At 43.5% G+C, this 17,425-nt stretch overlaps 5 protein-coding genes across 5 annotated transcripts; 3 read left to right on the top strand and 2 right to left on the bottom strand.

Annotated features, from left to right (window-relative positions):
* The first annotated feature begins 6,304 nt into the window (after positions 1-6,304).
* BT62DRAFT_928433 (MBOAT-domain-containing protein) lies at positions 6,305-8,267 on the top strand. The gene is made up of 5 exons (XM_043185505.1): positions 6,305-6,983; positions 7,032-7,715; positions 7,769-7,916; positions 7,967-8,033; positions 8,085-8,267. Exons 1-5 carry the CDS (start codon positions 6,321-6,323, stop codon positions 8,122-8,124), a joined length of 1,602 nt encoding a protein of 533 aa, XP_043043199.1. The 5' UTR covers positions 6,305-6,320; the 3' UTR covers positions 8,125-8,267.
* Positions 8,268-8,475: 208 nt separating this feature from the next.
* Positions 8,476-11,218, bottom strand: BT62DRAFT_885701 (uncharacterized protein; the record flags this gene model as incomplete). Its single annotated transcript, XM_043182842.1, has 5 exons — positions 8,476-9,109; positions 9,166-9,391; positions 9,451-9,681; positions 10,723-11,020; positions 11,078-11,218. The coding sequence occupies 5 exons, from the start codon at positions 11,216-11,218 to the stop codon at positions 8,476-8,478; spliced, it is 1,530 nt and encodes a 509-aa protein (XP_043043198.1).
* Positions 11,219-12,191: 973 nt separating this feature from the next.
* On the top strand, positions 12,192-13,955 carry BT62DRAFT_1001988 (uncharacterized protein; the record flags this gene model as incomplete). Its single annotated transcript, XM_043176800.1, has 5 exons — positions 12,192-12,343; positions 13,052-13,165; positions 13,228-13,483; positions 13,544-13,743; positions 13,793-13,955. 5 exons carry the CDS (start codon positions 12,192-12,194, stop codon positions 13,953-13,955), a joined length of 885 nt encoding a protein of 294 aa, XP_043043197.1.
* A 556-nt stretch (positions 13,956-14,511) lies between these two features.
* BT62DRAFT_602194 (uncharacterized protein) lies at positions 14,512-14,852 on the top strand. The gene has a single exon (XM_043181560.1). It carries the CDS (start codon positions 14,621-14,623, stop codon positions 14,804-14,806), a length of 186 nt encoding a protein of 61 aa, XP_043043196.1. The 5' UTR covers positions 14,512-14,620; the 3' UTR covers positions 14,807-14,852.
* An 897-nt stretch (positions 14,853-15,749) lies between these two features.
* Positions 15,750-17,148, bottom strand: BT62DRAFT_928429 (uncharacterized protein). Its single transcript, XM_043185504.1, has 2 exons — positions 16,672-17,148; positions 15,750-16,611 (listed from the first exon to the last, which is right to left on the bottom strand). The coding sequence occupies exons 1-2, from the start codon at positions 17,070-17,072 to the stop codon at positions 16,026-16,028; spliced, it is 987 nt and encodes a 328-aa protein (XP_043043195.1). The 5' UTR covers positions 17,073-17,148; the 3' UTR covers positions 15,750-16,025.
* Between the last annotated feature and the right edge of the window lie 277 nt (positions 17,149-17,425).

Below are 17,425 nucleotides of genomic sequence, written 5' to 3'. Positions count from 1 at the left end.
AGTCAGAGTGTAGTAGATGTATTAAACCTTAGCTCAAGACTGGGGTACATCAGTGTATACTACTGCCTTATATACTGTCTAAAAAACCCTATGTCCTATAGGTGACTATTGCCTGCTTTTTATACTCTCTGCTCATTGTCTGAAATAATAATGACTGTGCCCTTGCTTTTGTTTAGTATTGTTACTCTGCTGTACTATCACTATGATGAGTTTTCCATATGTCACAGTTCTCATTATGTTCAAGATATAGAATAGCAATAGTTACCATATTGTTTCTTATCATCTTATTGTGCATTGATGAATAAGATGTAGTCATGGTGTCATCATGTCTTCATCATCAAGCATTAGTAGGTCATAATTTAGAGGCAAAAATCATGACAGTAAGAGCTATTCTACTTATATATATATTTCTGAAAAAGTTAAATATAGTTCCTACTAATTGTGTGTTCTTATATTATAATACTATGGTGTCTGGTTGTCAAGAGCAACATAATATGGTGTTGTCTATAGGTGAGATATAGTACTATATATCAGAGAACAATAGTATGGTCTGCCTATTGTGATTGAGTAATTGTCTCATGCTTGTCAATAAGCATCTATGATAAGATAGACACCTTGATAAGATAAGATAAAGAATAAAAAAATAAAAAAATTCATAACAGATATCTGATCAGACATATGTCATTATTAGTATACATGTAGCACTCTAAGACAGCCTATCAGATCTATTATAACATGTATATAAGGCTGGCTGCAGATATTTAAGCTCTTCACAGCTAGTATATAGAAGACTAGTAGGCCACAGAGGACTAACCATATGAGTGATTAAGTATTTGTAAAGAGTATTAGAAGGACTACTATGCTATTGGCTATATGAACTTTTAAATACACTATGTTTACTACTAGTCTCAGTCTTAAAGGCTTCATATAATAAAAAGTTCACTACACTCACTAAGCTTAGTACAACAGTTACAAAGGCTGTTTAAATATAGCATACTTAGTATTAATAAAGTGATAGTATAAATAGTGTACTATACAGAAGAGAAAGAGAGAACACCTGACAGAGAAATCATACTGAGATCATTCAACATCCATACTAAACTGTATACCTGTATAACACACTCTCTAATAGAATCAGTTACACAGACTATATATAAGTCAACACTATTTGACTGAGAGTACTATAGCATCTTGACAATCTTGCACTCTACCTGAAGGCTGGCATACAATCCTAGTGAACTTATTAATTCATAAAATATTGACTTATCTTGCTTCATTTCTAAAAACACAGAAGGGATCTACTGCTCTTGTATGTCATCCTCACACCTTTTAGACTTAACAAAAGACCTTAAAGAGTAACTGTAGATAGTATTCTACATCTTTAAACTTCAAACACTATAACTCATTATTCTTATTCAGAAAAACAACACTAATGATTTTTCTTAGATCTTATCAGAATCACATATAGGATTCCAACATTAAAAGTTCATGCTGTATATAGATTGCATCACTCAGTATCCAGATTCATATATGACATTTCATTATAGAAAAGTTCATATACATACCATGAGTTGCAGTACACAATTCAGAGTCTTATACCTCTGTAGCTATCTCTTGGAGATTAGTCACCATATAGAGATATATGACTAGACTTGCTTGGATCAGCCTTCAAATTCTGTGCCTTGGTTTCACTTACCAATATAAGTTTTGTATTTTCTGCCCACAGAGATTCTAGTAAAACAACTTCTGGTCCATCAACAGACCACTAGAACTGTTAAGCCCAAATTTCACATGACTAATAACATATGATAAATGACCACTACCTTGCACTTTGGGTAAAATGATCAAGTTCACTGATGCATTGTTGGTGCTGTGTTGTCAAGGTGATTGCAAGTCACTCAAGATGAGATGGTGAAGAATAAACTTTAGCTTGAAGCTGGAGTTACTACAGTGAGAGCTATACTACTTATATACTAATTTGTTATCATTCTAAAGATAAACTATCTACAAAGAGTATTGTCTGTCATCATGCTATTACTGCTGTTACTGCTGCACAGAAACAAAAGGGTATTGTCTGCTGTTGAGCTGCTGCTGCTGCTGCTGTTTATCTGCTGTTACTGCTGCACAAGGACAAAACAAGATTCTGCTATTGTACAGCTTTACAGCAGTGCAGTAGGATCTGAATCAGAATGCTGACTAAGCTCTCCTGTGATCTTAAGCACTGGTCTAGGTGCTCTGACTAAGCAAAAATAGAGGTCAATTCCTGAATAAATTAAGGAAAAAGAAAAGAAAATAGGAAAAATTATAATAAGAACCTCCAGTATTTATGACTTCCTCAAAAACTGAATCAGTGTCAAGCATAGTGGGTCATCAAACTGGCCAAGTATGACTTCTTATTACAATATAAGATAGAGACCACCAACAAAAAAATAGATTTACTCAGCCAGTATACTAATCATAATCAAAGAAAGGATGATAATGAAGAAATAGTAGTTCTGAAGGTGAAGCACTTCAGAGTAATGATCTTGCCAATAGAAAAAGAGGCACATGAGCATATTAAGAGTGCCACCAGACATATAGCATTGTGGGATCAGAAAGTGGCCTCATCAATCAACCATAGCTGAGAAATGACCAAGAAAGATAATCTCATCTATTATGACAATCACATCTATATACTCTGAGATCAAGCTCTTCAGAGAGAGCTTATTGCCTGCTTCTATAACCACATCATGGCAGGACACCCAGGCATATCAAAAACCATGAAACTCATCCTACATGAATACTGGTGGCCAAAACTAAAAAGGGATATAGAAAAGTATATCAAGACATGCAAAACTTGCCAGCATACTAAAAGCAATACCTAGATCAAGGCAGCTCCATTACATACAAATGAAATACCAAAAGAACTATGAATATATATATCAGTGAATATGATCACTGAGCTATCAGAATATCAGAGATATGATGCTATCTTAGTAATAGTCAATAGATTTTTGAAAGTGATAATCTCTGTTGTCTGCTTCACAAAGCTATCTTTGGAAAGATGAGCAAAAATCCTGCAAGATGAAGTATATGCATGGTATAGTATGCTACAAGTCATTATCTCAGACAGAGGACTGCAATTTGTATCAAAGTTTATGACAGATCTATATCATCTTCTGTAAATCTAGAGTAATGCCTCCACCAAATACTATTCACAGACAGATAAATAAACAGAATACACCAACCAAGAAATCAAGAAGTATCTCCAGATATTTATTAATTATTGACAAGATGACTGAGTCAAGTGGCTGGCACTAGCAATCTTCCAACACAATAATTGTACTCACTCTACAATAAGAAAATTCCCTTTCTTTATCAATTATAAATGATATTCTCACATAGTTGAGACCTCCTATCACTTAGCTTTAACTCTAGCCTCTATAGACTTTATCTAATACATGTTCAAAGTTTATGATGAAACCAAGGCTGTCCTGAAAAAAGCTGCCACAGCCATGAAAAAGTAGTATAATACACATCAATGCCAAACAGCCAATTACAACATCAGAGACTGAATTTGGATCAACACCACAAATCTCTATCTGCTACAACCAAAGAAGAAGCTTTCTGACAAGCAAATAGGTCTCTTTGTCATCATTGCAAAGATCAGCATCTCTGCCTATTGACTCATGCTACTGATATTCTAAAAGATTCATCTGATCTTCAATAAAACACTTCCCTCTCTCTATCATACTCCTGCCTTCTCAAATCAAGAATAGCCACCTTCATCTCTGTCTGATCTTGTTAGGTTTCTATTAAACACTCACAAATATCTAGCACTGCTTCTGCCAAAGTCTAAGTCTGGATTCTGAGTCTGAATTTGGTTTTGGTATAATAGTATGATGAGAATGATGAGATAGGCAATAAGGATTTCATGAAAGGGAATAAGAGGGTGTGGCTGATAGAAATAGTCTGCTGTGTTGGGCAAGAGTACTTGCACTAAGTAGTCAGAGAGTTTAGTAGATGTATTAAACCTTAGCTTAAGACTAGAGTATATCAGGATATACTTCTACCTTTAAATACTGTCTAAAAAAACTTATACTCTACAGGTGACTATTATCTGCTTTCCATGCCTTCTACTTATTGTTTGGTGTAACAATGACTGTGCTCTTGCTTTTGTTTATTATTGTTACTCTGCTGTACCATTGCTATAGTAAGTCTTCCATATACTGCAGTTTTTATTATGATAAAGATATAGAATGATGATGGTTGTCATGCTGTTCTCTACTGTTTATTGTGCATTGATGAATAAAGCATAGCTATAGTGTCATCATGTCTTCATCATCCTTTTGTAAAATCAACCTGAGGTCAAGATTGATAAGCATCAGCAGATCATGATTTAGAGGCAAAAATCATGATAGATCTCATTAATAAAGAGAAATATTATGAGGTAGAAACTATTCTAAATCATCATCTCCACTCCATTCATAAATGCTATGAGACTGGCCATGCTACAACTACAGACTACCTTGTTAAGTGAAAGAGATATAGACCAGAGTCCAACAAATAGATAAATGGAAAACATATAGCTGCTGATAACATCATCACCACCTACTATGACCATTATAACTCCATCTCCCCTTAATATCATCATTGGAATGATGGTCTTAACAAAAGAGTAATGTTATAATTTTTTTATATCTTATCTTATCACAGATGCTTATTATTTATCTTATCAGCCACTTGCTGATCAGAGCCAATTACTATGACTATACCAGATGACTTATGCCATTATGCTACAGCATGTGACAGACACCTGAACAACAGATGATATTTATTGTTTCATACACAACAACCACATTCTATAATACTATACTACAAAAGGACACAATAAGTAGGACTATATTTATCACATCCTAAAAACATATATAAGTAGCATAGCTCTCACTGTAGTAGACTAGCTTTGAGCTAAAGTTTATTCATATCACTCTCTCTCTCAGGCCTAACTTGCACTGGCCTTAAAGCACACATCTTGAGTATGCAAAATAGACTCTAGCATGACTGTATGAACCTGATACAATGCTAGTTTATCATGTGCTTAAATCACATGCTGAGCAGGTCTAATAACCTCTCTCTCCTTATCATCATCTCAAACATCATTATTTTCATCCTTCTGCTTTATCTTCAGTTAGTGTCAGACCCTCAGCTGTTGCAGTGCATTGCATTTGTGATTGTTTGGTTATCATCTGACAGTATTCAGAGTTAAGGTCAAGCCATATAAGTACAGGATAAGGTAAAGACAAGTCATAATGAAAATAGAGAGTAGATGGAGGCAGATAAAAATGAGCCAGGAGATTAGAAGAGTGTGTAGGCTTTAGAAGAAAATAGAGACAAACTAGAGCACTTTGTAGAGAGATACAACAGCAGGTTTCTCTGTGGCTGATGTTGAGATTTGGACTGTATCCAGAGTATATGCTTGTAAGATCTTTAGTCTTTGGGTTACAAACTCCTGAGGAGTTTCCCATTGACTTCTCATATTTATACAAGACTACTCCTTTTCTAGTAGTTTCTACATAATTCCTTCAATTCCCTTTGGATTCTTTCCTTACTCAGCATGCTGGAATGCTGGATTGCTCAAATTCTCTCACAGATTCCAACAGCTGAGGCTGAGGATTCATCAGGCTTTTATAAGTGTTGGCTTACTAAGCATTGGCAGGTCATAATTTAGAGGCTGAAATCATGAAACTTTCCTATCTTAGTGCTCAGTCATCTGGTTATCTGTTAATTCAGAGGCTGCTGGAGGGGCATAGTTGTATCAGAGGAGCCACACATCTGCTTCTCCTTGGAGTTGACTCTGGGTAGTCATGAAGCAGGGTCATTGGTCATCAAAATCATTCTTGTTATATTGGCAAAAAGTCAAGAAGATCCTTCCTCTTTTTATAGGTGTGATGCAATGGACAAATTCACATTGTTGAAAAATTCTGTTCCTCATTTGTCTACTCTGTAATTTGTATCTACTATGTAAAGATATATAAATTCTACTCAATGAAGAAGGGGGGGAGGGAAGGTGGAATCAGATTCCAGAGAAATCAGTTTGTACTCAGAGCTCTATGGCATGCAGACAGATCAGAAAACTCTGTGTTTGTTTGGGGAACCGCATCCCTCTGGAATCTCGCTCACAAGAGGTTAATTCCTCTCATCCCATTCCATTCAGGTTGCAATAGCTGCTTAGGCAGCATGTCCACCTTATCTTATTACCGGTCCGAGCCGTGAGAAAATATGGTGAATTTGTCTGAATTTGAATTTCCTGCATAATGAGCAAAATGTTGCCCTTTCCACCCATGGCTAGACGAAAACCACTATCTTCCTTTAACATCACTTCCTTGACAGTGTCTATACCGACGAAGAAGAGGGCACCTTCAACGACCCCTTCCCGATGGAGTACCCTGGAATTCAGAATATACCTCCTCATTATCGCGCTGGCCCTGCCCTGGATGGCCTGGGCCGTCATTCGAATAAGCCTTCCTACCCATCCTGCATATCATTTCTACTCAGACAGGCTTTCCAGTGGCTGGCTCTTTAGCTGGTCCGTTGACAATTGGGACGCCCAGTACCGCTCCTTCCGAAATAATGTCCCCATCCTGGCTGCGGTCGCAGGAATGCATGCCTTATTGACGCATTTCATTCCCACACAGCAACATTTACACCTTAATTTGGTGTTTGCGTTGGTCTTCAATGTTGCATTGCACGGGACGAGCACACTCAAAATCCTTGCGATCCTTAGTCTTAACTACACTATGAGAGCGCAGCATCCATCCGTAACTTGGATATTCAACGGTGTCATGCTGTTTGCTAATGACCGGTTTTCTGGGTATTCCTATGCTTGGATATCACCACCTCTTAGATGGCTGGATGACTGGCAGGGCATTTATCCGCGCTGGTACATCTCGTTCAACATCACCATGCTTCGTCTCGTTTCGTTCAACATGGATTATCATACTGCGGTGAGTTTACCGACATACATGTGTCGTCTGTTGACATAGACTGGGCAGACAACGACTCCGAAAGCAGATTCACACCCACCACATGCATACACCTTCCCTGTGTATCTCACTTATGCCCTCTTTGCTCCGTTATACATTGCAGGACCGATCATTCCGTTCAATGATTTCCTGGCACAGATCGAGGTACAGTCAACGCGCCCACTCACTCAGGAAAAAGAAGAACGCCCTACTACCTTCATCAAACCCTATTTTATCCGCTTCATCTTCACCCTTCTCACTATGGAAGTCCTCATCCATACAATGTACGTTGTTGCCATCAAAGACGCACGTCCTTGGGAACACACTGTATACCTCCCCTCTGAACTGGCGCTCCTCTCTTTCTTCTCACTCATCCATGTCTGGCTTAAGCTCCTCATTCCCTGGCGTTTCTTCCGCTTGTGGAGTCTCCTGGCTGGTATAGACCCTCCGGAAAACATGGTTCGCTGCATGGCCAACAATTATAGTGCTTTGGCATTCTGGCGCGCCTGGCACAGGAGCTTCAACCTATGGATTGTACGATACATATACATTCCCCTTGGCGGCTCCCATCGCCAGCTTCTCAACTCGCTCCTCATATTCACCTTTGTTGCGCTTTGGCACGATCTTACCTTCCGCCTGTTGGCATGGGGATGGCTGGTTAGCATCTTTCTTATCCCAGAGGTGGTAGCAGGGTGGGTCTTTAGTGCTGACAAGGTGAGCCCTTCTAGGTCCTCTCCTTGTCGTTGACACTCATCTAGTACCTCCAGTTTGGTGGTCGCCCGTGGTATCGACATCTTTGCGCCCTAGGTGCTGTGTTCAACATTCTCATGATGATGACCGCCAATCTTGTGGGGTTTGTCATTGGTACCGACGGAGTACGCTATTTTGTAGAACAGCTGGTTGGGACGAAGGATGGTGCTCCTTGTGCTCTCTCTGGATTTATGGCGTCCACTGACACTTTTCAGGTCTTCAATTTCTTTTATGTGCAGTGGCGGGACTGTTCGTAGGCGTGCAGGTTATGTTCGAATATCGGTAAGTTCGCTCAGAAGTGCTCTTTTAATCTTTTCGTAATTATCTATCCAGGGAGGAAGAGAAGCGAAGGGGGGTCTATAGACGGTGTTGAAGGCCAGAACGATGACAATAGAAGATAGATGTCTCGATCGTAAAAGTATTACAGTACGCCAAGGACGCTATTCTATAACCATCATGAGTACCAACTAATATTGTGGATCTATATCGTCTTGTGGTCTTATATAAATCTCCCATCGTTAGAGCTGTTCTCCAATGCCAAGATACAAAAAAGGTCCTACTACTGCGATAACAGTATGCCAACTTGTGACTACCCTATCTTCGATCTAGAAAAATTTGAAATGTTTCATTCATGCAGTACGCAGTCAATACACACTGAGAAGACGGGTATAAAAACAATATGGGGAATATGTTTCATCCAAGCACATGCACTAGGCACGCTTTGTTAAACGGAGACCGTAGGAGCAGGTGTGGGTGTCGCAGTAGCAGTAACAGCCACCGTGGCGGGAGCCGTAGCAGGCAAAGAAGGTGTGGCCTCACATGCAACAGCAAGGCCTGATGTGAGTGCGGCTAGCCCATCTGCTTGAAGCGAGTCAGAATCTCTGGCCGGAACTGTTCTGACATAGGCATTGAAGTTATAAATTCCGTATACACACTCCAAGACAATTTCCTTAAGGCTGGTGCCATTCATGACAGGGCCACCATCCCGGGTGAGCGCGAACGCTTGTGCACCTACACCCATTGGAACGGAGAATGCAGATGCACCAGCCAGAGCATCATAACTATATTCTGTGCTCCTGGAGTTGACGGTGACTGTTCCATTGGCAGTGAGAAGAGAGACAACAAATACTTCATCGGTGAGAGTTTCCCAGCTGTTTGGACAGCCATTAAAGTAGTTGCCGCTCATGTTGTTAGCAGTGCCCATGGTGGTGTCTGTGAAATCACAGTCAATATCACGTGGTGTTGAACGATACCAGTAGATAATCTGGTCATCACTTATGTAGTCAGAAACGGTGGTAGAGCCATTTTTGTATGCAGAGATAAAGGGTTTTGCCATGTCGAGCCAGCCATCATGAGGCCTAAGAATTGAGTAAGAAATCTGAACATGTTCTTAAAGTGTCTGAGGTATACTCACATGTCATTAACCCACTTAGAGCCACCATCATCGGTGTGAGGAGATGATAATGGAGTGACATAGTGAGATTCTCCATAATCGTTCCATGTTACAATTTCAACATATTCTGGCACTGATGTGAGAATGTTATTCCAGTGCTGATACCACAGCAAATCACTGGGGAATACCCAATTCTTGCTGTAGGTAACTTCCATGCCAAAGTGGGTAAAGAACCATGGAGAGACCACTACCAAATGACTTCATTAGCTGCTAGTTCTTGCTGAATCTGGGGAACAATGAACGCACAAGCAATAAGACTTTTGTTAGCGAGGGTTGTCAAGTAGGTGCTGTCACCATCAGTAACAGTGATATCAATGCCTTCCTGTAGTGCCTTGTTGTTGCCATCATTAGGCCAGCCCATCCAATTGAGGGCACCATTGAGATTGGAAAAGTCACCTTCTCCAGGGTGAAAGTTGGGTGCCATGAATAAATCCAGACCTACTATGGAGCATACAGTAGCAATATCTAAACTGTCACCTAAAATTCAAGGATTCAATGTGTTGGAAATCCTCAGTGATGTGCAGGGTAGACTCCAGGCTGGTAAGGCCAGAAGGTATAAACTTCTTATTCTGCAGCTTCTACTGAGCTCATATTTATACTCTTCAGGCTTGTATCTAGAATTTACTACAACTTTCTCTTTCTCTCAGGCTTACTCATCAACTCTCAGCATGATGCTGGATTGCCCTTTCTAGAACTTTTCAGCAAAATTCCAACACTCCCCTTCAATATGGCATCCTGCCACAATATTCCAGAATATCCCAATATGTCCTAAAATGTCCCAATACTCCAAGTCTCCTTGAAACTTGAAATAGTCTGAAAATTCCCAATTATATCCTAAGACTTGTGACTATTCCCTATCCTCACCCATGCTGCAGGAGCCTCAAATGCTACTTACAGCCAGCTGATCCCAATATCAAGCTAGCCAGACTCAGTCTAAACCACAAAAGGCATATTTCATTTCTTCATCATCGCTCTGCATAATGTTTGCAGCATCAGCACTGTTGTTCCATTTTGTGCACTCTGGGCAACTATGACTAATATGGCCAGTCTTGCCACATGCATAACATCTGATGTTCTGCTTCAGGCTGCTTGATCCCCTTGATCGTGCAATCAGAGCTGTTGCACCAGGTGCACTGCCCCTCCTTCCTTCTTTGTCAATCAGAGCATTTGTCATGCTACTCATAGTAGGTAATGAATGAGGGTGAATTAAGAAGTCGAGATACTGTAATCAGAGTCTAATCATGCTGGGGCCCATAACCTGTTGGGAATCCTTGGTGATGCACAGGGTAGACTCCAGGCTGGTAAGGCCAGAAGATATAAACTTCTTATTCTGCAGCTCCTACTGAGCTCATATTTATACTCTCCAGGCTTGTATCTAGAATTTACTACAACTTTCTCTTTCTCTCGGGCTTACTCATCAACTCTCGGCATGATGCCGGATTGCCCTTTCTAGAACTTTCCAGCAAAATCCCAACACAATGTCTAGTAGGACACGCACGCGGGGTACGGCTGCTGTACCTGAAAACGATGACACAAACACCTTGCCGTTGATAGTGAGTTGGGCAGATTTGGAACCGTACTGCGCAATTTTGGACCCGATACCCGAAGCATCGGTGGAATCCCACCAGTTGAAGTCAAAGGAGAGAAAGACCTTCATGTCATTGTTGGCCGCAGACTCGTATGCATATTCTAACTGCGTGTCGGTGTAATCGTCTACACCGATGTTCAATGCGAAGGCATCGATACCATAGGACTTCGCACGCTGCATGTCAGCATCATAGTCGGAGGCACTGGTCCTGTCGGAGACAATACCGATCTATTGAAAAGGGTAACAGTGAGCACGGACAGAAAAGTATCAGAAGGTATAACGCACCATAAAATGAGAGAAGACAAGCTTGCCGCCAGTCGTTTGTCGTTTAGACAAGTCGTAGTGGGGAATGGGTGCACTCAGGACAGTGAGAAAAGTAGCTGAAAGAAAGACGAGAAAGTAACGAAAGTATAGAATGCGCTGCATTGTGGGGTATGATAGCAATTGTCCTTCCAATTAGTCTTTTATACCTGACTCCCATACTCTGAAACGGGCCCATCTGATAGCTAGTGATGAGGTCAGGTCTCACAATTTTTCCGTACCAAAAGGACAAAAATACAAGCAAGGATGTGAAGGGATAGCGTAACTCTGCACCAATTGGACATGCAGCGTCCCAAAAAGTACAATTGGTATGACGACCACAACATATCGGATAAACAGTAGCATGCAACGACACAAGGACATCGTCGTTTTTTGAAATGCGGAGCCAATCCTTTTGAATAACCCTGAATGAGTGAATGCTCCAGAGGATGTATGGAAAGAGTACTCGAGCTCGTAGTATGCAGCTTGTTTAAGGCCCAGGGGAGGAGCTAAAAACCGTAGTTCCAGATAGAGGCCTTATCATAATCGAATGGGCAAATCATGGTACCAGATGTTCAGAACGCGGGTTTCATCCGAGGTAGAGATGCTGAGAAGACAGGCTTACTGAAGCGGCAACTGATTTTTGTAGATAAGGAATTGATGATTTGCCACCCATAAGTTGTGGTACGGTACAGGTGGTGACCTCAGAACCATTCAAAATCAAAATGAAATGATAAATAGTACTCTGTCATATTCACCTTCTCGCTGTTGTCTGGCTCTTCATGATTCAGTCCCGAAGTATCAAAGACGACCGACAGTTCGTTTGACGACGACTGTCTCTTGCCAGTGCACGATGCTGTCGCTAAGGAATACTGGTGCAGTTTTAAATCAAAAGAGGACAAGCATCCAGATTGTCGAGTGAAAATATGCTAGTCATAGCATAGAATTTTCCGCTGATGGTAAAGCAACGAGGAGGATTAGAATAGTATTCGATGAAGCAAGGTTTCGAGGTGACGCAACCGGCTATCTCCGGCCATGTCAGTCCTTGCCTTCGGCTGTCCAACAGATAGCCGATATTCCATGTCTCGCTGTCACCATCATGACCTCCTCTGGTCTCCTTCATCTTCGCGACATTACCGCTCAGAAAACGTCGAAATCCATCTTTGCGGTGGTCGTACTCACTTGTGGTGTCGCCGCCCCAATTCCATATCGTTCCATACGTCGCGTCATTGTGCTATGGCCATTGACGTGGTACTGCCAGCGAAGATGGTGTAGCGGATCCATAACTCTCATTTACAGCAGTCAAGAAGACTCACGGCACTAAATATCACTAACAGTGATTAGTGGCTTCACAGATTGATGTCAAGAGGCGCGACAGCGGGTTGTAGACGTCGAGAAGACAGAACAGAAGGTGTGGACGTTGTAGCTCGTCATTTTGTCTCTGATCATGGCGTAGGCCAGAAAACACCTACTTCATCGTGATATATCAGCGATGCCTTCTGTGAGATTTGTGCTGAGCCTACTTCTTGTACTGAGAACGGCGGTCACCTTCGAGTTTTCTTTTCCTTAGATGCACTGGTGCGGGTTATCAACTCCTGATAATATCTGGCTCATGTTTACCAACTGTGTCTAGTTTCTATCATCGATAAATTGGTGGTTGACCTATATATCTTAGAGCCCAGTTCGGCGGCCCGGTGTGCTTCATGAACGGCAATTGCACAATCATGAACATGAAAACAGATTGGAAAAGTCGCATTGGAGTCTGGCTGGCTGTCCCGGTAAGTAATCTCTAACTTTAGCTATTCATGGCCCTAAGCCATAGCTCAAGTGTCACAAATCGCCTTTCACTGTGCACCGTGTCTTGGTGTTCTCGCTCCTTTGACGGCATGACACTTACCTCATCAGTGCTTATTACCAGCTTCACGCCTGAAATTCTACCCGGTCACGTCATAATTCAAGTGGTTGCATAGCGTGCACGAAGGCCCTGTGTGACCAACGTTTTATGCGGTTTTATAATTACGGCAAGGAAAGTCGGTTCGGAGAGGGTGAAGGAAGCGTTCTTCAGAACGTGAGGTGCGTCGCCAGAGATACCAGCCAATATCCGGTTTCTCATACGGAAGTCCCCTCTTATGAAGTGCATCCGGTGTTGGTCTCATAAAGTTGTCGCTCCGCTACCGGCACGTTACCTACCCCTTCGACGTCTGTTCCCACCATTACTTGGAGTCTGAAATTGTGCCAGCTTTTATCACAATGTCAATATGGCTTCACGCGTACTTAAATCACGGCTCATCATATGTATCATTTTCCGGAACTTTAGGGCCCTTCATTTCAGTACACATTCTTCGTGCTCACAGGCCCTGTAAAGCCGGTGTCATTGTTATTTCTTCTCGGGTCGGAGGAAGAATGTCACTACATATCACCATTGCAGCTCTCCCGTGATAGCTTCTTCAGGCTCTTGAGGTCGTCGGCATTCTCATATGGATCTGCGACGGTACACCGAAGCACAGCGTACTGCACTTTCCTTTTCGATTCTTGAGCGGAAATCCGCATAGCGCAAAAGAACGGTATCCAAATTGCTTCTTGAACTACCACGGAACGTGGAGGGTTGAAAGCGGTACTGGTCTTTTTACACATGTACCCTCATTCTCAAGGTGTGCCACCTTTCATCTTATTTGGGTTATTCTTTGATGATTCTATCAGATCTTCTATTACGAGTGTTTTCTCTTATATTTTCGTTCTTCCGCACTGGCAGCTGCTTAACCCATTTATGCACTGCACGTGTAGTCGGCAAGAAAGAGAGGTGAAATGTGGAATTAAAGGCGCTAATTGGATGACGCGTACGTCCTGGATCAAGGGCTCGTAAAATATTGCTAATATTTCCAGTACAGAAAGTCATCTGCTATTGTTGTCCGGCGTCGCCTAGGCTGAAATGCACTGCCCGCGCCACTCCTCTAGGTCCGAGACCTTGAAGATCTCAGGCATGGATACCTGCTATGGGGATCATCAAATCCGGTTATAACGGGTTAGATAAGGGCCCGCCAGTTCGAGGACGGCCTGTTGGTCCATGCGTAACCAATACCCGCTTATCATCACAAGATCATGCCACGGCTCTGCTCTCCCGCTCCGCTTATCCTCCAGGTACCTCATGCCCCACTCGCAGAATAACATTCACCTGTTGCCCGCAGTCCATTCCCGACGCGCCAAGGCTGCGTATTATGTTTTATCTTATCTCAGGAACCATTTGTTCATCGCCACAATACCATGACATTCTCGACATCACTACATCCAGCCACATCTCCGAAAATACATAGGCGAATATGGGCGTTTATAGTATATGCTCGTCAAGAAGGGTCCGAAGCTGCGAAGACATTAATCCGTGGCGGGCTATATCTTCTTCTCTTCGTGTAACTTGCCCATTTCGTTGGTCTCAAGAGCTCGACTGAAGCCATCCTTCGGCTCCAAATTCCAATTAACAGTTCGAGTTAAAGTATTTGACGAAACGAGCTGGTTCGGTATGACCTCATTGGGATGGGAACCTGGAACTTAGGCCTTGTGATTTTTAAACGCCCAGTGCGATTGGATGCCTTGTCCATCTACTCGACCCAAGTTATGAGGGCCGCGGGGCACCCTCCCCAACGCTCTCAATGCCTATTCTTGCTCTGTGGGGTACTCTGCACCACTTTGTCCCTGTCTTTACTCTGGTTCGCGCTTTGATTATGGGTCGTCCTCGGAGAGTCGGTTAGTTTCAGTTTCATGTCAGCGAGCATCGGTAAGACGTCGGGTATCTAGCAGGTGGTCGGCCGCTGCTAGGTTTTAACGTACATATGTTTCCTTCTTCTCTGCCAATGTGACATAGAACAATGGAAAGAAGGAAGAACGGTCGGTGCATGTACGCCATTCTGACAAGGAAAAAGAACATCGGCGGCGGTGGGGGGTCGATTCTCAACGGGACTTGTACGGACTGACGTCACTTGCAAGTTCCTCCGAGCCTGTTGTACCTCGGGACTCAATTTGAACTTGGGAGCTAGGGGAGGGACAAGAGCGCTTACCGTCGACCCGGATGCAATGGCCGAGGTCAATTGAAGGACACACAGCTCGCTTTGATGCCTTGTTGTAACCAAGACTATGAAGGTGTTATATTTGAATACCGTAAGAGCAGAAGTTGGATGGCTAGGGCATGATATCATCAGTCATTGACCGAATGGAACCCGAAATGATATGATGATGAATTTGCACAAGTCCAATGCGAACTTCGGGAAAAATTTTGCCGTTGTGAACGTGCGAGCGGTTCCTAGGCTTGTTCTGTTGCAGGGCGCGCGCGCGTCGGGACCTGTATCCGGCCGGGACACGCGCAGCGGTGGTAAGATAAGTGAATAGCCGGATAGGCTGAGGTCTATATCAGAATGGACCGCAAGTGCATCAGAGCCACCAATTAAAAACGTGCTGCCGAGTTGAAGTTCCCACTCAGTATTGGGGACATCAGAAAACTGCCAGTGACACAAGTTGGCTCTCGTGCGTGAGGTATGCCATCATGCCATGCACGTACGACCGAATCGTCCCTGTGACGAGACTCGTATGAATGAACTTGTTCTTCTCACCATGCCGCAAAGCGAACTATTTCAAGTCCAATTCGAACTTGGTAAAATCAGCAAAGGGGGTGTTTAAGACCGGGAAGGGGTGGGAATGATCATTGATGGGATGCAAAAAAAAAAGACAGGAGATTTCTATAGTCCGTGTTTGAGAATGAATACACAAAACGAAGGGGAAAAACACTAGATTGAGATCCTACGGTACTATGTATACAGAGAGCGATGAAAATAATATGTTACTTTTTGCAGGACGGCATGTACAGAGATAACGTTAGCAAGGAGAAATAAGATTTAGCAGTGAAACGGCGAGAGCGCTCAAACACCTATACCGTCGGATTCGGAGGTTAGCACAGCTGGACCTCCCACTCGCCGCCCTCGGCGTGTTCGGTACTCCTAAGAGCGATACGTACGCGACGGGATGGAGACGACGACGCTGTAGCCGGAACCGAGACAGGGGAAAGAAAATCATTGTCGAATCCCATGTCGAGGCCCATCCCAAAGAACGGATCATCATAGGTTTGATACGCAGGAGTGGGAGAGGGAGGCTGGGGGTCATGTATGCGCACCCGGATAGCACCGTTCGAAGCAGTCTGGGCGTCGAAGGAGACGTCAAGAGCAGAGGACGATGGTGATGTCGTCGTAGCGGGAGAAGGTGAAATTGGGAGGGACTGAAGGAGAGGCAGGGCGCAGAGAAGTGCCATTAAGGCGGACTTGGATGAAGACGACGAGGGAAGCGGCGTTTCAGTGGGTTCTGTCTTGATGGCTTCTGGCTGGGGCGAAGACTGCAGAAGCGCCTGGGCTTCCGCGAGCTGGGCGCGCAGGTCGTCTATCTCGGACGTCGTCGACGTCGATGGTGATGGCGACGGTGGTGATGCGCCTCCTGCCAGTGCTTGCAAACGTGCATTTTCAAGTTCAAGTTCGGCTACCCGACTGCATACAAGCTGTCAGCTACCTGCCTGGTGCCAGTAATAAATTTAAAAAATTACTCACATTTCCATGGCCTCGAATTCCTCTCGTTTCCGCTGTCGACTGAGGAATGCTGCTGCCCTGTTCTTCACCAGCCTTGCTTCTCGTTTCGACAAGCCGGACACATCGGGCGGGACAAAATCCCGGGTTGTCATGCGTTCTCTGGGCCGTTTCGCAGTCACTGAATGAGGCGTAGGCGACGTCCGTTTACTTGATACTGAGGTATCTGTCGTCATTGCCATCTCCTCTGCCTGTGGTTGTGATGTGGGAGGAGGCGACGGGGAAGGCAGGGGAAAATCAAAGACCTGGTGGGTAGGAAGGCAAGTGATGGTCGTTGGCTCAGGGTTAGCCGTCTTGAACATGGGCGATGGCGAGCTCGAAGAGGAAGACGACGACGGGGAAGGATAGTAATCCCAGGACTCCATACCACAAGTGCGTAAGATTGGGGACTTGTGGAAAAGAGGCACCCACTGGATTCGCCCTTTTTGTATCCGAGCGGCTCGGCGTTAACTGCGAGTTACCTCCGAATTGGGCATCCTCTGATCCCGAACACGGCAACGAACCGAACCGGTTCCTCCACCGACGACTCTCCGCTTCAGCCTCTCACTTGCACTCTTTAAGAAATCATCCATACACGAAGTCCTGCTCTAGGGTGTATTATCGGTGCTCAGCTTTTTTTATCATTTCTCTTTTCCGATTTCTATCCACTGCTAGTGCAGGCTTCGAGACAAGGCGCATCAACCCCAGCCTTACTGATCATCTTTTGTTTGAGTGATTC

Source organism: Guyanagaster necrorhizus (assembly GCF_019112545.1).
Source record: "Guyanagaster necrorhizus MCA 3950 unplaced genomic scaffold BT62scaffold_5, whole genome shotgun sequence".
Classification (NCBI taxonomy): domain Eukaryota; kingdom Fungi; phylum Basidiomycota; class Agaricomycetes; order Agaricales; family Physalacriaceae; genus Guyanagaster; species Guyanagaster necrorhizus.
This window is presented reverse-complemented; position numbering and strand designations above follow the sequence as displayed.